The following is an 18,150-nucleotide window of genomic DNA, read 5'->3' as shown; positions in this document are numbered from 1 at the left end:
TCCGGGCTGAGGGCCGCTCGGGCGCGGGCGCTGTCCAGCAGCGGTGCCGCCCGCCTGGGGGACCGCAGCCCCGAGAGGGGGCCGGCCCCCGGGGGCCCCCACCCCACCCTCTGGCCGCGGGCGGCCGCTGCCGGGAGTCGGGGTCGCGCCGTTGCGCGCCTGGCCCCGCTGGCCCCGCCGTCCCGCGGGAAGCTGTCGGCCTGGAACCTGCTTCGGGGGTGTCCGGGCTTCCGCGAGCGCGGGGCGCCCTCCTGCCGCTCTCGGAAGGTCTGACGGAGGCACCGCGTAGCGGCCTCGCTGGGTTTGCCCGGCTTCCAGTTTTCTGTTCCGCCCTCACCCGAACCGGACTGGCTAACGCGGCGCCTGTTGACTGCCGGCGGGTTCGTCACCCGCGTGCCCAGCAGGACGGCGCGCGCCCCGGGGCCTGAGGCGCCCGCGCGGGTGGGACGCTGCTGCCCGAGGGCCGCGCCCGGGGGCCCGGGCCACCAAGGGCCCCCCCGCCTGTGGCGACAGGGCTGCCTGACCGAACTCACACCGGAGGTTTTGTAATAACTCTTGTAAAGCGGATGTAGGGAGGTATCTTGAGTGATGTCAGCCTCGCGCGGCCCGCCGCGTCGCGTGGAGCTCGGGGCCCCGCGTCCTCCCGCCGCCGCCGGGGCTTCTGCAGGGGAGTCGGTCCCGGTGCCTTGTTAGCGCTGGGTCCGTCCTGGTCGTTTCTGAGTGAAGCTCAGTTGGCGACCTGTATTATTATTATTATTTTTTAAGTGTGTGCTAATACAATTCAGGTTTTAGGTGTTTTGCACATTGGCAGGTTTGCCTACCGGGCACACGGTGTAAAAAATACAAAATACATGTAAACAGGCCTCCCTCCTCGTTTTTCCGGTCATAGATGGAAATGGAAAGAATTAGGTCTCAGGAACTGAAAGCCTGGTGTTTGGGAGCTCTGTCGTTTGTGGCAGAAACAGCGCCTGTTTATCATCCCTGCCCGGCCCCCCCATCATCCAGTTTCCCGTTGGAAGGTGGGTAAAACGTCTACCCCTAGTTTACGACTAGAAAATGGAGGCCTGAAGGTTGTGAATTGCCTGAGGTCACAAATGAGCTGTCCAGTTGGGAAAAAAACCGTGCTCGTGGGTGTGTTTATCTTTATGTTGGGGGTAGACTCCGGGAGGGTTACTGTCCTGGTGTCTGGCCAAGCCCGGGAGTGTGGCCCCAGGACCCTGAGCGGCACTTAGGTTTGTGTGCTGTTCGCTTACCCTCTCCGTGGATGGCCGTTTGCTGGCCGCCAAAGTTGGTTTTACTGGCTCTGCCAGGAACTTCCCATACGATCTGTGTCGTCACTCTCATTGAACAGCCGAGAAGCTGCCCCTCGGAGAGAACGTGGGTGCCCAGAGTCACCCAGCTAGTAAGTGGTACATCAGGCCTTCAAACCAGATGCGCCTGACTCCCCCACCTGAGCGCCCTGCACTCCAGCCTGCTTCCTTCGCGGGTCAGCCCATGGAACAAAGTCCAGGTGACTCCTTTTGCCACCTGAAGTGATGATTCTGGGTGAACTGTTTATTGAGCCCTTGGGTTGTCCAGGTGCTGTGCTGGGTGCTCTAATAATAGCTAATCTCACTCATAACGACCAGGTGAGGTGATATTGTTTCTACCTGCTTTGCTAGTGAGTTTTTAGAGATGTTATCTGACTGGCCCTGGGTCACCTGGTGAGTTGGAGGCATAGATCCAGGTGTGTCTGACAACAGAGTCGATGCTCTTACGCTGTTTGCACCTGCTGGGTTCATAGTCTTCTCTGTTGTCCACTGCATGTGCGAGGGGGCAGAAGCTGATGAGGTAAAGGGAGGAAGGAAACGTCAGAGACTTGAGTCAGAGATGGTGGAACTGAGCAGAAAAGTGACAGCAATTTGGCCACTGCATTTGATGGCTTCCACTTGAGTGGTTAGGGGCACTGCCTGAGAATGCCTGCGGCCTCGCTGGGCCATACATAGCTTTGCAGTGGAGTCCAAAGCGAGTGTGCGTGTGTGTGTCTGTCTGTGTTCAAGCATCAAGAGTGCACATGGGTCTCAGGAAAAAAATTAAAAATGATCTTCATGTTTATATCAGCCTTACTGAATTTTTGTTATATATTTTATAATGTACATCTATAGTATCACAGTAGTACCTGTGTAATTTATGTGTCTGTGCTTCCAAAGCGAACACTGTAATTTATATTTAAATACACATATATTGGGGGTGTATACTCAAATTTTTGTTGTTGAGGATTCAGCATCAAAAACTTTTGGAAACCACTGGTTTATTTGATATTTAGCATTTTCTAAATGCATAAATTATGTAAGCCGTTGTGCTAACCATTGGTTCCTGAATTGGAGGTCTAGTGAAGTTCAGTGTAATTCCACATAGAATGGTATTTCATATTAATAACCAATTATGAATTATTTTAAAATTGCAGTCATGAGTGTGAATGAGGAACCGATGTCTCGGTCATCTTTATGTCTCAGGTAGAGCACCAGTCTTAACTTTGAAGCTACAGTAACTGATAAAGCCCTTTGGAAGCTGAAATTTTGTTGAACCCCTTCTATTGTAAACATGTTAATTTCAGTTAGAAACCAGGGAGACTGAAATAATCAGTCCACACAAATGTGGTCGTTGTTATAGTCATATCTGTGCTATCCGCCAATTTTATAGAATATTTTTAAATCATCTAAATATTGAAATTTCAAATACAGTGACTCCTTATCACTTTTTTACAAACTAGATTTTATTTTCTTCCCTTCATTCCACTCTAGTGCTTGGTACACTGTCTCAAAATGAGCAGTTCCAGAATTCTACCTACCTTAAAAAATGCCTTCATCATCTTCCAGCTTGTCATTTCATAATTGAATGGATTAGTATTTGTTCAGGGTTTAAGTTAACACAGCAGTGAGTTTTGAGCAAGAAATACATTTTACTTCCTAGACAAGCAGTTTTTATCTAGGTGAGACATCATTATTTATACTACTGGTTCTCAAACCTTAGCGTTAAATCAGAACCACCTGGAGCGCTTGCTGTACTCCCACCTCCAGAGTTGCAATTCTGTAAGTCAGAGGTGGGCCCAATATTGGGATTTCAAACAAATTATTATGTGGTGCTGCTGCCGCCAGGCTGGGAACCATACTTTGAGAGCCAGGGCTCCGTACAAATGCTCCTAAAACCAGGCTCGATGCCAGTGCTTGCATGTTTCACGCTGAGTCCCATCAGCATAAAGCCAGCCTTACAGTAGGGTTTTGCTAGGTACATAACTGGCTTTGTTTTTAGCCAGTTCTTTCCTTATCTTTAGATGAGTCATAATTAAAATTGTATTTTCAATTATAGTGTGATTTCTACTTTTTTCCTGCAATCCCATATTTCTAAATTTCTTGAGGGATTAGAGTTTTTAATACAAGTCATCCATGTTGAAGAAGAATTAATAGGCACATGTGCATGCACACACACACACTTGTCTGTGATCTCAGTACAGCTTCTTTCTTATTCTTTCTCTGTATAATGGGATCATACTGTTTTGTACCCATTTTCTGTTTTACTGTGTGAACATCTTTTCATGTAAAAAAGTATTCTACAACTTTTTTTGTTTTTTAAACATAAAACTTCATTTATGTTTATGTGTTCCAATAACTCTCCCCTTTGAGCAGCATTGTCCACCTCAGCTTGCCATACTTGGCTGTGGGCTTGGGTTGTACCTTTCAGGACGACAGTTACTCAGAGAGTCTCCAGTCATAGTCTCTCCTCTTCTACAGTCTCATGATCTGCCCCAAGCTGCCCTGCCCAGCCCTCCTTCCCTCTACCAGCTCATGTTTATACTCCTCTCCATAGGGTGATTCCCTTCCTTCTTTCAGGCCGGAGTCCTGGTTGGGTTTGACATTCATTCACATTTGTCACCCCAGCGACAGTGACTGTTAGAAACATCAAGACCCGCCTTTAGCAGACAGCAGAGAGTGTTGGGTATCATATTCCTGTCAGAGAGGATAATACTGAATTCTTTACCTCCCAGAAGCCATCCCAAGTTTAACTGAGAAAGCACATCCATGGGACTGTGCAGAAGGTGCTTCAACGCACCCGTTCTGGGCAGTTTTTTGTTTTTGGATAAAGCTGGATCATTAGGAAGCAACAGAATTCTGGCCCTTCTTCCAAGTTAGCTCTTTTCTAAACTCTCTGCATTACCCCATCAGCTTGCATTGAGAGCTGTATAAAAAGTCCCTAAGAAAATCTGTGAGGCCAATTAGAAATTTCCGTCAGGTGCAGTGCCTGGAATGGCTGTGTCTCTTCTGAGCCACTGTTTTGTTTTTGTCTAAAGTCCAGGGTTGGGCAAAAGGAGGTTTACAGTTGTTAGTATGGAAAAAGACATGCAGGTTATGATTATTACAATAGCTTTATTAACTCAAAAGAGTGTCACAATGCAACTGTAGTCCTACTTTTTCGACACTGGAACTCTATCCATTAAACAGGAACTCCCGATTCTCTCCTCCCCCAGCCCCTGACAACCACCATTCTGCTTTCTATCTATGATTTTGACTAATTGCATCATATAAGTGGAATCATACAGCATTTGTCGTTTTGCCGCTGGCTTGTTTCACTTATCCTAACATCCTCATGGTTCATCCGTGTTTATCCACTCATCTGTTGATGGACATTTGAGCTGTTTCTACCTTTCAGCTATTGTGAATAGTGCTGCTATGAACATGGGTGTACAAGTATTTGCTCAAGTCCCTGTTTTCAGTTCTTTTGGGTATATACAGAAGAGGAATTGCTGGGTCATGTGGTAAGCCTATGATTAATTTTTTTGAGGAACCTCCATACTGTTTTCCACAGTGGCTGCACCATTTTACATTCTCACCAGCAATGTTTAACACTTGTTACTTTCTGTATTGTTTTTATAGTAGCTATCCTAAGGGGTGTGGGGTGGTATCTCACTGTAGTTTTTGTTTTTTAATCCTCTCCTGAGGATACTTTTTCCATTGCTTTTCAGAGAGTGGAAGGGGAGCGGAGAGAGAGAGAGAAAAACATTGGTGTGAGAGAGACATCGATTGGTTGCTTCCCGCACGCATCCCGACCAGGGCCGGGGATCAGGCCTGCAACCAAGACATGTGCCCTTGGCCTGAATCGAACCCGGGACCCTTCAGTCTGCAGGCTGACACTTAACCACTGAGCCAAACAGGCTAGGCCTCTCACTGTAGTTTTGATTTGCATTTTCCTAATGATTAGTGATCTTGAGCACTTATTAGAGAAAGTTCTGTTCAAGTCCTTTGCCCATTTTTAAAAGTTGGATTCCCCCCCCCCCCCGGTTTAGTTTTAGGAATTCTCTATATATTCTGGATGTTTGTCCCCTATCAGATACATGATTCGTCAATATTTTCTCCCATGATGCCTTTTTACTCTGTTGATTGTATTTTTTTCCTTTTTTTAAAATTTGTTGATTGTATCTTTTGATGCACACAGCTTACAAGTTTTTACGAAGTCCAGCCTGCTCATTTTCTTTTGTGTTGCCATGCCTTTGGTCATATCCAAGAAATCGCTGCCAAATCAAACACGGTGAAGCTTTTGCTCTTTGTTTTCTTCTGAGAGTTTTATAGTTTCAGGTCTTACATTTGGGTCTTTGATTCTTGTGTTTTCATTCTCACTAATTTTGTGAGGGCATAAACTCTGAAAAGGCTTTGCACATTCATAGGACTTCTTTGTTTACTCATGTTTATTGTGATAAAATTGAAGAGACCCTAAAGCAGAGGGCAGTGAGCCTGTGTGTGCCTGCCACTCAGCTATGTCTGTCATTTACTCATGGTCTCCTCTGATTCCTCCACTCCTCATTATAGTTTTCAAAGTATTTGGTGGTATTTTTTATTGTGGCAAATATACATAACAAAATTTACTATATTTACCACTTTTAAAAAATATATATGTCTTTATTGATTTCAGAGAGAAGAAAGGAGAGGGAAAGAGAGAGAAACACCAATGATGAGAGAGTCATTGATCGGCTGCCTCCCACATGCCCCCGACTGGGGATGGAGCCCGCAACCCGGGCATGTGCCCTGACCAGGAATCGAACCACCATCTCCTGGATCCTAGGTTGATACTTAACTGCTGAGCCACACCGGCTGGGCTATTTTTACCACTTTTAAGTGCACCATTCAGTGGCATCAGATACTTTCACAATGTTGTGCTGTCCATCTCCAGAACTTTTTTATCATTCCAAACAGAAATTCTGTACCCATTAAACTCCCCACACTCCCCTCCTCCCAGCCCCTGGCAAGCACCATTTTACTTTCTGTCTTTATGAATTTTCCTATTCTAGGTCCCTCAGGTAACTGGAATCACACTGTATTTGTCCTTTTATGACCGACTTATTTCACTTAACAATGTTTTCAGTGCTCATCACATTGTAGCATGTGTCAGAATTTCATTCCTTTTTCAGGCTGTGAATGATATTCTACTGTATGTCCACATTTTACCTCTTCATCTGCCAATGAACATTTGGACAATTTCCACTGTTGCCAGTTGTGAATCCTGCTTTTATAAGCGTGGATGTACATACAGAGAGCTTTTCAAATCTCTACTTTCAGTTCTTTGAGAATATACCTAGGAGAAGAATTGCCAGCTCATATGGTAGGTAATTCTGTTTAATTTTTTGAGAAACCATCAAACTGTTTTCTGTAGAGGCTGCATCATTTTACTCTCCCCCGGGGATGCCTGCGAGTTCCCAGTTCTCCGCATTGTTGGCGACGCTGGTATCTCCGTTTGTTTGTCCGTTTCTGTTGTTTAATAAAGCCGCCCTCAGTGGGTGTGGAGTGGTATTTCACTGGGTATGATTTGTGTTCACCTAATGATTAGTGGTGTTGACCATCTTCTCATCTTTATTGGCCGTTTGTGTGTCTTCTTTAGAGAGATGTCTTTTCGAGTCCTTTGAATCGGGTTGTTTGTGTTTTTGTTGCCAAGTTGTGGGAGTTTTTAATATATTCTGGATATTAATACCTTATTAGATACATGACTCACAGATATTTTCTCCCTTTCTGTGGGTTGTCTTTTCACTGTTGATAGTTTCCTTTGATGCACAAAAATTACGAATTTTTATGAAGTCCAATTTGTGTACTCTTTTTTGTTGTTGCCTCTGCTTTTGGTGTCATATCCAGGAAATCCTTGCCAAATCCAATATCATGAAGATTTCCTCCATTTTCTTTTAAGAGTTTTATAGTTTTAGCTCTTCATTTTGGTCTTTGATCCATTTTGAGTTACGTTCTGCCTGTGATGCCTGGTAAGGATCTGGCCTCACTCTCTCATGTGGCTACTTAGTTTCCCCGGCACCAAAGAAGAGGGCCCCAGGTGAACCTCATCTCTCAGCTCTTCTTTGCCACTATTCCCACACAAATAGCTCTTTTGCACAGTTCGTGTTTAGAATGGAAGCATCTTCCTGTGGCATTTATATTAAAAGCTTTTGAGATAGTAATAAAATAGAGACTCATCACACCTCCACTGTTGGGAACCCTGGTGCTCTCCAGGAGACCGCACTTCTGTCAGGAAACCAGGCAAGATCCTCCATCCTGTGTGGCCTAGATGTGTCCATGTACGGCTGGGAGCAGGAAGCTGGTGTCTGAACCTGCTGGAACCGAGGCGAAGGGCACCCTTCCCCTGGGCCAAAGGTCCTGCCTTGTGAACTTACGGGGGTTGCCCCACTGGGCTCCTGGGCTGTTTCTAGCTGTAAAACAGATTCTTTGCACACGTTCATAGCAGTGGTCTGCTCAGTCCCTTTGTTAGTCATTCCTGACCAGGTCAAGAGGGACCAAGAATGTAGGTAGCGGGCATTGCGGAAGAGAATCTTCAGTGCTTGTTGATGCTCACAGACATGGTTATTTGCGATGGCCCTCGTAGCTGGTTAATGGAATTGGGTCTTCTTTCCATCTCCGTGTCGCTGGGCCATCCCAACTGTTATTCTGACTATTCTCTTGAATACGTGTGTTCTCAGGCTTCACATTCTCTGAAATCGGCTTTCATTCACAAACGAGAATGCCTTTCTTTTTTCAGTACTGTTAAGTTGAAAATTCCTCCAGTGTATTTGGCAAATTTTGATGCTTAGAGAAGCAGAATTTCCTGCCTGATCATTGGTCCACTTTGTAAAGCAACATTCTGGAAAAAACCTCCTTCCCCCAAAAGATGACTTGTTTGCACTGGAGGACTCGTTTAGCAGAGTGAACAGACCTGCAGTGACTTTCCGCTCAGCACCAAAGAGGCACTGGGTGCTCTAGGGAACACGGAGGTGTTTCAGCTGTGACCTTCTCCCGAGAGGGACCAGTCAACTAGGGGAGGCCAAGAGCCAGATAAACACAGGGCAGGGTGGAAATGCACAGGCACGGAGCTTGGAGAGGAGGGCTGCTGCTTCCATGGGAAGCCTGTTCATTTGTTTTTTTAATTTTACCTTTTCAATGCAGTAATACATTCATATGGCACAGAATTCAAAAGGCACAACAGAGTATACACAGGAAAATTTCCCTTCTACTTTGTACTGGCCACCAGATCCTCTCCCCAGAGGCAGCCAGTGTTACCAATTCTCGAGTGTCCCATCAGGGGTGTTCTGTGCACCACACAGACAGACACACAGAGAGCTCTTTTCTGTTACATGAAGGTAGCATACTATATCCTTGCTTTTTTCCCTCTGTTTGTAATAGTTCAGTATCAACACATAAGAGCTTTCTTGTTGTCTTTTACAATATTCCATTGTCAGGATGTACCTTAATGTATTCAGCCAGAGCTTTACGCAGAAGGTGGATGCAGAAGGTGTTGTAAATTTTGCTAGTGCAGATAACACTGAGTAACCTTCCATAGGCACCAGTCCAGCATGGCCAAGTGTGCCTGTGTGGTCACTTACCGGAGGCAGGCGTGCCAGGTTGGTGAGTATATGCTTTGCTATTTTGATGGCTGTTGCCAGATGCACCTCCATTGAGAGCTTGTCCACATCTGTACTCAGCTGCGTGGCAGAGCCTGTTGTCCACACCCTCACCAGCACTGTGGTACTGCAGTTTGATCTTTGCCAATTTGATAGGTGAAAAAACTGTTTCTGTTTCCCCTCAAAACTTCTTAGTTCAAGTAGAATGAACACTCACAACTCAGGTTGTTGGGTTTTTTTTTCTAAATTAAAAAAATATATATCTTTATTGATTTCAGAGAGAGGAAAGGAGAGGGAGAGAGAGAGATAGAAACATCAATGATGAGAGAGTCATTGATTGGCTGCCTCCTGCACACCCCCAACTGGGGATCGAGCCTGCAACCCGGGCATGTGCCCTGACTGGGAATCGAACCCCAATCGCCTGGATCCTAGGTTGACACTCAGCTGCTGAGCCACGCCCAGCCGGGCTCAGGTTGTTTTAATGTCTCTCCTGTTGCTATAAGGTTGAAGGACCATTTCCATTTTATTTTCTGTGAAAAAGCTGATTGTACCCTTTGCCCATTTTTCTATTGGGCTTTGGTTTTTAAAATGGGTTTTGTAGACATTGTTTCTATATGAAGACACTTAGCACTTTGTCAGTGATATGAACTGCAGTTATATTTTTTCAGATTGTTATTTTTTTACTTAGGATGGTTTTACCATTAAAAAATTTTGGTTCTTTCTTGGGTCAAATTTAATTGGCCTTTTAAGGTTTCTGGGTTCCCTGTTATGCCTAAAAGATCTTTCTAGTAGAAAAGTATGAAAATTGTTCTGCGGTTTCTGAAAGTACTTTTTATATTTAATTTTTACCTTTAAATCTTATCTGTTCTGAGAAATGTATCATTAGGCGATTTTGTTGTTGTGCAAACATCAGAGTGCGCTTACACAAACCCAGATTGTACAGCCTACTCCATACCTAGGCTATGTGGTCTAACCTATTGCTCCTCGCTGCAGACCTGCCCTGAATACTATAGGCAGTTGTAACACAGTGTAAGTATTTGTGCATCTAAGCATATCTAAACCTAGAAAAGATTCAGTAAAAATATGGTATAAAAGAATTGGTTCACCTGTAACCTGAATGGAGCTTGCAGGACTGGAAGCTCCTGGGTGCCTCTGTGAGTGAGCCGTGAGTGAATGTCAAGGCCTAGACATAACTGTACGTGACTGTAGGCATTATAACACTGTCCCGCAAGCTCTTTACGCACCCCCCTCCCCCGGCTTCCTTCTGACAGGGTCAGAATAGAACATGGAAGCTGTCCATGCTGTTCCATGAACGGGTGTGTGGGCTGGATTGATTGGAAATATTGAGGAGAAACTGGCTGGGTAAGGCGTAGATAGATCACCGTGATACTGGCTGTCAGGAGGGTGTGGCCTGAGGATCAGTCAAAACGAGCCATCAAGATGGGGAGAGAGGAAAGCGGAGCACATCACGGCAACGTGGCTCATGGTGGGCAGAGTCAGCCTAAGGAACTGGGAGGTGCTCATACAAAAGAGGGTGTTTAAGTGGAGAGGGCGCAGACTGAGGACTCAGTATTTTCCACCCCTTCGCTTTGAATCTTTTTGTGTCCTTAAAGCTGAAGTGAGTCTCCTTTGGACAGCATCTGTCATTTCTTGTTTTTTAATCCATTCAGGTACTCTGTGCTTTTTGATTAGAGAATTTAATGCATTTAAATTTAAAGTAATTATCGATAGCTAAGGACTTAGTGCCATCGTGTTTTCTGGCTGTTTTGTAAATCTCTTTATTCCTTTCTCTTCTGCTGTCTTTTCGAACCCATGACTTCGGTGGTGTGGTTTGATCCCCTTTTCTTTCTCTTCTGTGTATCTGCTATATTTTTTTGTTTTGTGGCCACCAGGAGTTATACAAACAATCTATAGTTGTAACAATCTGTTAGGCTAATGACAACTTAATTTTCCTAGCATACAAAAACTGTATGCTTTTATCCACCCCATACTTTGTTTTTGATGTCACAGTTTACATCTTTTTATATTGTGTATCCATTAACAAATTATTATAGCTATAGTAATTGTTAATACTTTTGTCTTTTAACTTTTATATGAAAGTAATTAACACACCACGTATTACAATACAGTCATGTGCCACGTAATGATACGTCAGTCAGCGATGGACTGCACATACGACGCTGCTCTCATGAGATTATAATGGATTATAAGCAAAAGACCAGGCCTAAGATGTTGAATTTACTGCTAGCCCTGGGTGGTTTACATAGATGAGGCTCAGCATGCTGTTCACCTGCCCTGCTCCCACCCATGCTGGGGCCTGGAATTGGTGAAGGAGTGAGGGGAGAGGGATGGGGGTGGGAGCCCGAGAGCCTGCCCAGGCACAGGCACTGGCCAGCACAGCACGTACACTATCTGTCTGTCTGTCTCAGTCTCACTCACTCTCACTCTCTTGTGCACAAACTCACTTCCCTTTCCTCAGTTTCTCTCTATTTCTCTTTCCTCCCAGTCCTGTTCCTGCCTGTCCCTCCCTCCCTCCCTGTCCCTTTCATTATTTCTCAAGCTTTATCTCTCTGGGTTTCTTTCTATCTCTGTTCTCACTTTCTCTCCCTTTCTTTTCCTTTCCTTTCTCCCTTCCTCCTGATGTCTACTCTCCCTCTGACGGTGCCTCCCTCCACAGCACTCTCCTTGCTCCCCACAAAGTGTTTACACACACACACACTCTTTGTCTCTTATACCTATTTTTACTGTATCTTTTCTATGTTTGGATAGGTTTAGATACATAAATACTTGCCGTTGTGTTACAATTAACTACAATATCCAGTCTAGTAACCTGCTGTACAGGTTTGTAGCCTAGGAGCAATAGGCTATATATAGCGTATAACCTAGGTGTGTAGTGGGCTGTGCCACCTAGGTTTGTGTAAGTGCACTCTGTGATATTTACACAGTGACAAAATTGCCTCAGCGCATTTTTCAGAACATATCCCTGTTGTTAAATGCTTATTAGAATTCTGAATTTGACTATATTTTCACCTTTATGGGTGTTTTTTTACAGTTTCGTATTACTAATTAGTGTCCTTTCAGCTTGAAGAATTCCTTTCAGCATTTCTTATAAGGCAGGTCTAGTGGTAATGAACTCTAAGCTTTTGTTTTATCTGAGAAAGCTTTATCTCTCCTTTGTTTCTGAAGGCCAACTTTGCTGGGGAAAGTATTCTTGCTTGGCAATTTTTTCTTGCAGCACTTTGAATATATCACTCTACTCTCTTCTGGCCTACGAAGTTTCTGCTGAGAAATCCCACTGGTATCTTTACAGGGGTTCTTTTGTATGAGAGGAATTTTTTTCTCTTGCTCTAAGAAGTGAGGGTAAACAGTCTTGAAACATATGAAAAATTAGACATGTAAATTTAAAATTAGAAATTTCATAACTAAAACTAAGTAAAAAATTCATTGCGTCCATTCAGTAATAGAATGGAGATAACAGAAGAGCCTGTTAACTTGCAGATAGAGCAATAAAAATTACTCAGTCTGTCCAACAGGGATTAAAGTAAACTAAAGAGAAATGAACAGTGCTCAGGGACCCATGGGACAGTAACAAAAGGCTTATCTTTCATGTAATCCAAGTCCCAAGAGGAGAGGAGAGAGAGTGGTGCCAAAAAAAAGTGTCTGAAGAAATGGTGGAAAGGGAGAAATGAACATGTCCCTATTTGCAGACGATGTGTTTATGAGAAAACTTGTTAAACAGTTTTGAAGAGGAAAATGGGAGGAATCACTCTGCCCGTTTCCGAGACTGACTTCCCCAATGTGATGATAGGAGGAGGTGGGGACCTCTGTGGGCTGATGAGGTCGTGAGGGCAGAGCCTCCATGAGTAGGTTACTGCCCTTGGAGAGGAAACCCAGCGAGCTCGCCCTCCTCACTGCCCTGCGAGGACAAAGATGCAGGGAGAAGATGGCCATCTACTGACCAGGAAGCACGCCCTCGCTACAGACCGTCCGCTGGTGCCTTGGTCTTGGACTTCTCAGTCTCCAGAACTGTAAGAAGTAAATGTTTGTTGTTTAAACCACCCAATGTATGGAATTTTTGTTGTAGCAGGCCAAACGGACTAAGGTGCCAGAGCAGTTCAGTGGTGCTGGAACAGTTGGTTATCTATAGGAAAAAAGAAAAAGAACCTAGACCTAAACCTCATATCTCACACAAAAAGTAACTCAGATGGACCATAGGTTGAAATGTAAAACTATAAAAAATTTTAGGAGAAAACATCAGAGAAAAAAATATCAGAAGTAAGGCTCAGTGACGAATTCTTATATAATACCTAAAGCATGATCCATAAAGGGGAAAAATGGGTAAATTATATTTTATCAAAATTAGAAACTTTGGCTCTGTCAAAGAGTCTGTGAAAAGAAGAAAGAAACAAGCTACAGATGGGGAGAAAATATTTGCAAACAACCTATCTGGCAGACTCACATCTAGACGATATGAGGGGATTTTAACAATCACTCCAAAGTACCCAGTGGATCAAAGAAGAAAGCACAAAAGAAATTAGAAAACACCTTGAGATGAATGAAAACAAAAATCACAACGTATGGAAACTTCGGGGATGTGACTGAAGTCGTGTTTGGAGGGAAATTTATAGTTGTGAGTGCCTGTATTAAGAAAGAAGATAGAATCTCAAATCAGTAATCTTAACTACCTTAAGAAACTAGAAAAAGAGCAAAATAAACCCAATGCAGACAGACAGAAGAAAATAATAAAGATTAGAGTGGAAACAAACAAATAGAGACTAGTAAAACAATAGAGGAAATAAAGCCAAAGTTGGTTCTTTTAAAAGATCAACAGGATCAGCAAACCTTTAGCTAGAATGACCAAGAAAAACAGAGAAGAGTTAGTTATTAGAATCATCAGTGAAAGTGGGGACATTACCACCAACCTTTCAGAAATAAAAATGATTATAAGGAAATACGAACAGTAAATACTGTGCTGGTAAATTAGATGGCATAGATAAAATGGCCAAATCCTTAGAAACACAAGCTAACAAGCTTACTCAAGAAGAAATAGAAAATCTGAATAGACTTAAAACAAGTAGAGAGACTGAATTAATAATTTAAAAACATCCCACAAATAAAGCCCTAAATCAGATGGCTTCACTAGTGAATTCTGCCAAATGTTTATAAAGATTTATCAGGAAGTCTTCCAGGTAAAAGTAGGAGAGAACATTTCCCTAGTCACCCTCTGCGACCAGCACTACCCTAATAACAAAGCCAGACTAAGATGACATTAAAAAAGAAAACTGCAAACTAGTGTTTGATAAATAGAGACACAGAAGCCCTCAACAGAACATTAGCAAACCGTGTCTAACATCGTTTAAAGGTATTACACTCAGGAATGAAAAGTTGGTTCAACACGACAAAAATCAATCAGTGTAATACACCTGATTAGTAGGATAAATAAAAAAAACACATGATCAAAAGCATAATACCTTTCCGTGATTAAAGAAAACACTCAACACAGTAGAACAGGAAGGGAGTACTTCCTCAACCTGATAAGGGCATCTGTGAAAAAGCCCCACGTGACGTCCTTAGTGGTGAAGGACTGGCGCTCTCTTCCTAAGATCGGGAGTGAGATGAGGACCCCATTCGCACCACTGCAGTTCGTCATTGTCCTAGAAATTTTAGCCAGGACAGTTTACAGGAGAAGCAAAAGGCATCCAAGTTGGAAAAGAAGAAATTAAACTGTTCTGACACTTCTGAGGAATCATCTCTCTGGCCCGGATTTTCATTGGGAGCCTTATCAAACCGAGACACATGTCTGAGCGTGTTCCTTGCAGCACAAACCGCAACTTGGAACAGAAGTGGGTTTCAACTTGGACTCCGTGGGAGAGCGCAATAAGGAAGGGAGTTCTGGTTCCCTAGGCCTTCTAGAGTTTTTCTATTCCGATTTTATTGGTTTAAGGTCCTCTGCTTGGAAGCAACAGAAATGAGTTTGGCTCACACCAGTGAAAAGATTTGCTGGAGGTCATGGGGGTGGCCCTTGGACTGGAAAAACAAGTTGATGAGCTCGGCTTCAGAAAGGCCAGGAGCCAGAGCACCCGCTGTCATGGGGGCAGGGACCTCTTGGGGATGAACAAGGACCCACATCCAGTTCCTGCCCTTTCTGCTCAGAAGGCAGCTTCCAGGGAGAGAGGCCCAACCAGCCTGGTGCGGGTCAGGGAGGGGCACCTTGGCTGACAGTCCCTCCAGGCCAGGTCCCCTGGAGAGAGGTGGTTCCCCTGAGCCACACTGGGCTGCTGTTACTCAGAGGAGACTGGAACAGGAGGGGCCCTCTGCCCGCATGCTCCCAGGAACAACTGCAGCCAGGTGCAGTGACTTGATTTCTGCCTGACACCACTGTCAGGGTGGAATTAGTTTGTTGTCAGGGGCCCAGGCTTGTTGGTGTTTTCATGTTGAGGGCTGACCCCTCCGGACATTCTTTATGAGTAAATTACTGTGCACCAATGTGTATGTATTGTGATGGGTCAGTTCTGTGCAAAGGTTTTCCCCAAGGATGCCTCTTAATCTGACCTGGGCACAGAGAAGGGTGGGAGGATATCTTGATGCCCACTGGCAGAGAGCGGCAGAAGGCGATGTCTGTCACACACGCGTGCTTTCCTATGCCACATGGGAGAAAAATGCTGTCTGGGGCGTGGCCTTTTAGAAATCCTCCTATAGAGGAGGGCTGGGAGCTTGTTACCAGAGCTGGCGGGACAGGTTTTTAGCTTCTTTGGTTAGACTGACTTAGAAATTGCCCATGGTCACGTAAGAGCTGACCAAGGGCATGTGTGTGTGTTGGGGTTGGTGTCTCCACTCCTGTGTGTGGCATCCCCGCCCACATCACTGCCACCTCCCCAGCAGCCCTGTGTGCAGAGCCAGGTCCTCTGTTAACTGACTCCTCTCCCTTCTTGCAGGTACTGCAGATGGTGCCCATTGTCAGCACTGTTCGGCGCGTGCCGGACTGATCCATGCTCACTTTCCGGGATGGCAGCAAGGTGACTTCCGCTGAGGATGACCCTGACTGACAGGCTGCGTGAGAAGATATCGCAGGCCTTCTACAGCCATGGGCTGCTCTGCGCGTCCTACCCTATTCCGATAATCCTCTTCACGGCTCTCTGCATCCTAGCCTGCTGGTGGGTTTCCCAGGGGCCCTGGACATGGTGGGCCGTTGTCTTGGGACAGTAGATTCCCAGCCCTGACTGCTCTGTTTCCCTTAGCTTGTGTGTGCCTTTTACACAAGGGACCTTGAGGCTCATTGGAGCTGCCAAGTGGTAGAGCTCTGGTCCTGGGGTGTTAGCCACTAAACTAGGACAGGCTGGGCTGGCCCTGACTCAGTGAGTTATCGCATTTGTTCATGTCACTGGTAATCTATTTGAAAGTAATGTTTAAATACTTCTCAGAAACCATGAGATAATTGAAAGGCATGGTTTTTTAATTTTCCTTCTCAGCAGTGGCAGTTTCTCTTTGGTGCCTGGTTAAGAGCAGGGCTTTCAGGTGTTGCAAGGTACGTCCATTTGAGCAGCTCCCTGGACACCCCCTCGAAGGCTTGAGGACATCCCACAGAGACTTGGTTCTCTGTTCCTGGTTGCTTTCTGTGTTTATGGAGCCTCCTTCTGACCCTTGCTGATTCTCAGGCCTGCCGTGCTCACCAAGGACTGTTGTGAGAGCTGTAGCTGCCCTCGGTCGTGTGTGTCTGTCTGTCACAGGGCCTGTAAGATGATGACATTGTAGAAAGAGAGCCCGCCCACCTTAGTATCCTTGCACCTGGAAAGAATTCCGGTTTCCAGATTCATCTAACGTTGGTGGGTGTTTTCAGTGCTAGAAGGAGGATGCTCAGGACTGAACTCCCTGTTCCATTCAGTTGTTAAGGATCCAGGTCCTTCCCCAACTAGGATTGAAAAAATGAGCATCACTCGTTGGGAATTTCCTGCTGGTGCTTCAGTATCTATTAAATGTCTTCATGACAACTTTGAGAAGTGGTCCAGATAATTCTCCACTTAACCAAAGGGGGATGGAGGATTAGAGACCTGTCTGGTCTACACAGTGAGTAGGGAGGTGGGTTCAAATCCAGGTCCCAGGACACTGGTGGCCTTTTCGTATATGCCTTTGCACATGGGCGGTGGTGAGGAAAATGTATGATGGACGGGTACCTGAATGGAACTTGTGTTCTGGGTGATTGTGATCCCCCTTCCACAAACGCAGCTCTGGCTACAGGAAGGGAGGGATGTTTCCTCTTTGCCAGTCATCTTCTGGGGGTTGGGTGTCGCCAGCTGGGACCAGGCAGCTTCCCGGAGGGAATGCATCTGCGTGTAGCAGCTGCTGGGGTGCACTTGAGCCTTATCTTTGAATGAATAATTTGCTATCACACAATAATTTGCAGTCTGTGTTTCAAAACAGACTGTCCTTGGACTTCTGATGTGGGGCCTCTGGTATAGACACTTTATGAGATGGCCAAGGTCTCGAGAATGAGGACACCTCCTCGAGTCAGGGTGAATTAGACTGGCGCAGGGGGGGAGGAGATGTGATAATGGCATATAACAACCCATGCAGCCAGCTGCAGTCAAGCCTGCCTGATGTCCCACAGTCCTTGGCCGCACATCGGTTCTGAGACGGGTGGGTGAGGCTCAGGCTGGGACGGCTGATGGGAAGGAAAGGAAAACTATCTTCATAGACTACGGTTTTGTAGGACCTCGGGTGCTCCCACACGTGGTATTTCATGTGGTTGCCTCACGTCCTTGGAGGTGCTTGTCATTCCCTCATTCTGTGAAAGGTGATGAAACTGACTACAAAGCAAGTAGGTGGCAGGTGATGCAACAGGCAGGTCTGGGTGGCACATCAGAAACTGTGCCATCTCCACTTAGCATGGCGCTGGGGACTTTGTGAGGGTCACTGTTTGGTGCCCACACAGTTCATGTGACGAGTTCGCTCCTTGGACCAAAAGCCTGAGGAAGAGGGTCTCAGCTGCAGTGGCAGGAGCAGGGCCTGGCGGGATTTGCCCAGATAGAAAGGGACGGAGAGTAGAGAGCCTTTCTGAGGCAGTGGCCCCACAGGACAGAGTGAGGGAGCATAGGGGTGGGTTTCAGAGCTGCCTCAATGAAGATGGCTACGATCATGCCATGTGCTGTGCCAGACAGTGATGCAGGGCAGTCCCTCCCCAAGATACAGTGGCAGTGCCCTGGGATAGTGTGCATGGCAGACATGCCTTGGCCTTGGTGCAAAGGGGACAG

At 45.5% G+C, this 18,150-nt stretch overlaps 1 protein-coding gene across 5 annotated transcripts in view; it reads left to right on the top strand.

The window, feature by feature from the left end:
• The window catches only part of SCAP (SREBF chaperone), a 42,802-nt gene that overhangs the window by 221 nt on the left and 24,431 nt on the right, over positions 1–18,150 (top strand). For all 5 annotated transcript variants that reach the window (XM_081159194.1, XM_081159195.1, XM_081159196.1 and 2 more), the window contains exon 2: positions 15,838–16,056. In XM_081159194.1, the coding sequence (XP_081015320.1) occupies positions 15,935–16,056 (122 nt within the window). In that variant the 5' untranslated portion in view covers positions 15,838–15,934. The remainder of the gene's footprint in view (positions 1–15,837; positions 16,057–18,150) is intronic.

The sequence above is a fragment of the Miniopterus schreibersii genome (genome assembly GCF_964146895.1).
Source record: "Miniopterus schreibersii genome assembly, chromosome: 15".
NCBI classification, from domain to species: Eukaryota; Metazoa; Chordata; class Mammalia; order Chiroptera; family Miniopteridae; genus Miniopterus; species Miniopterus schreibersii.
This window is presented reverse-complemented; position numbering and strand designations above follow the sequence as displayed.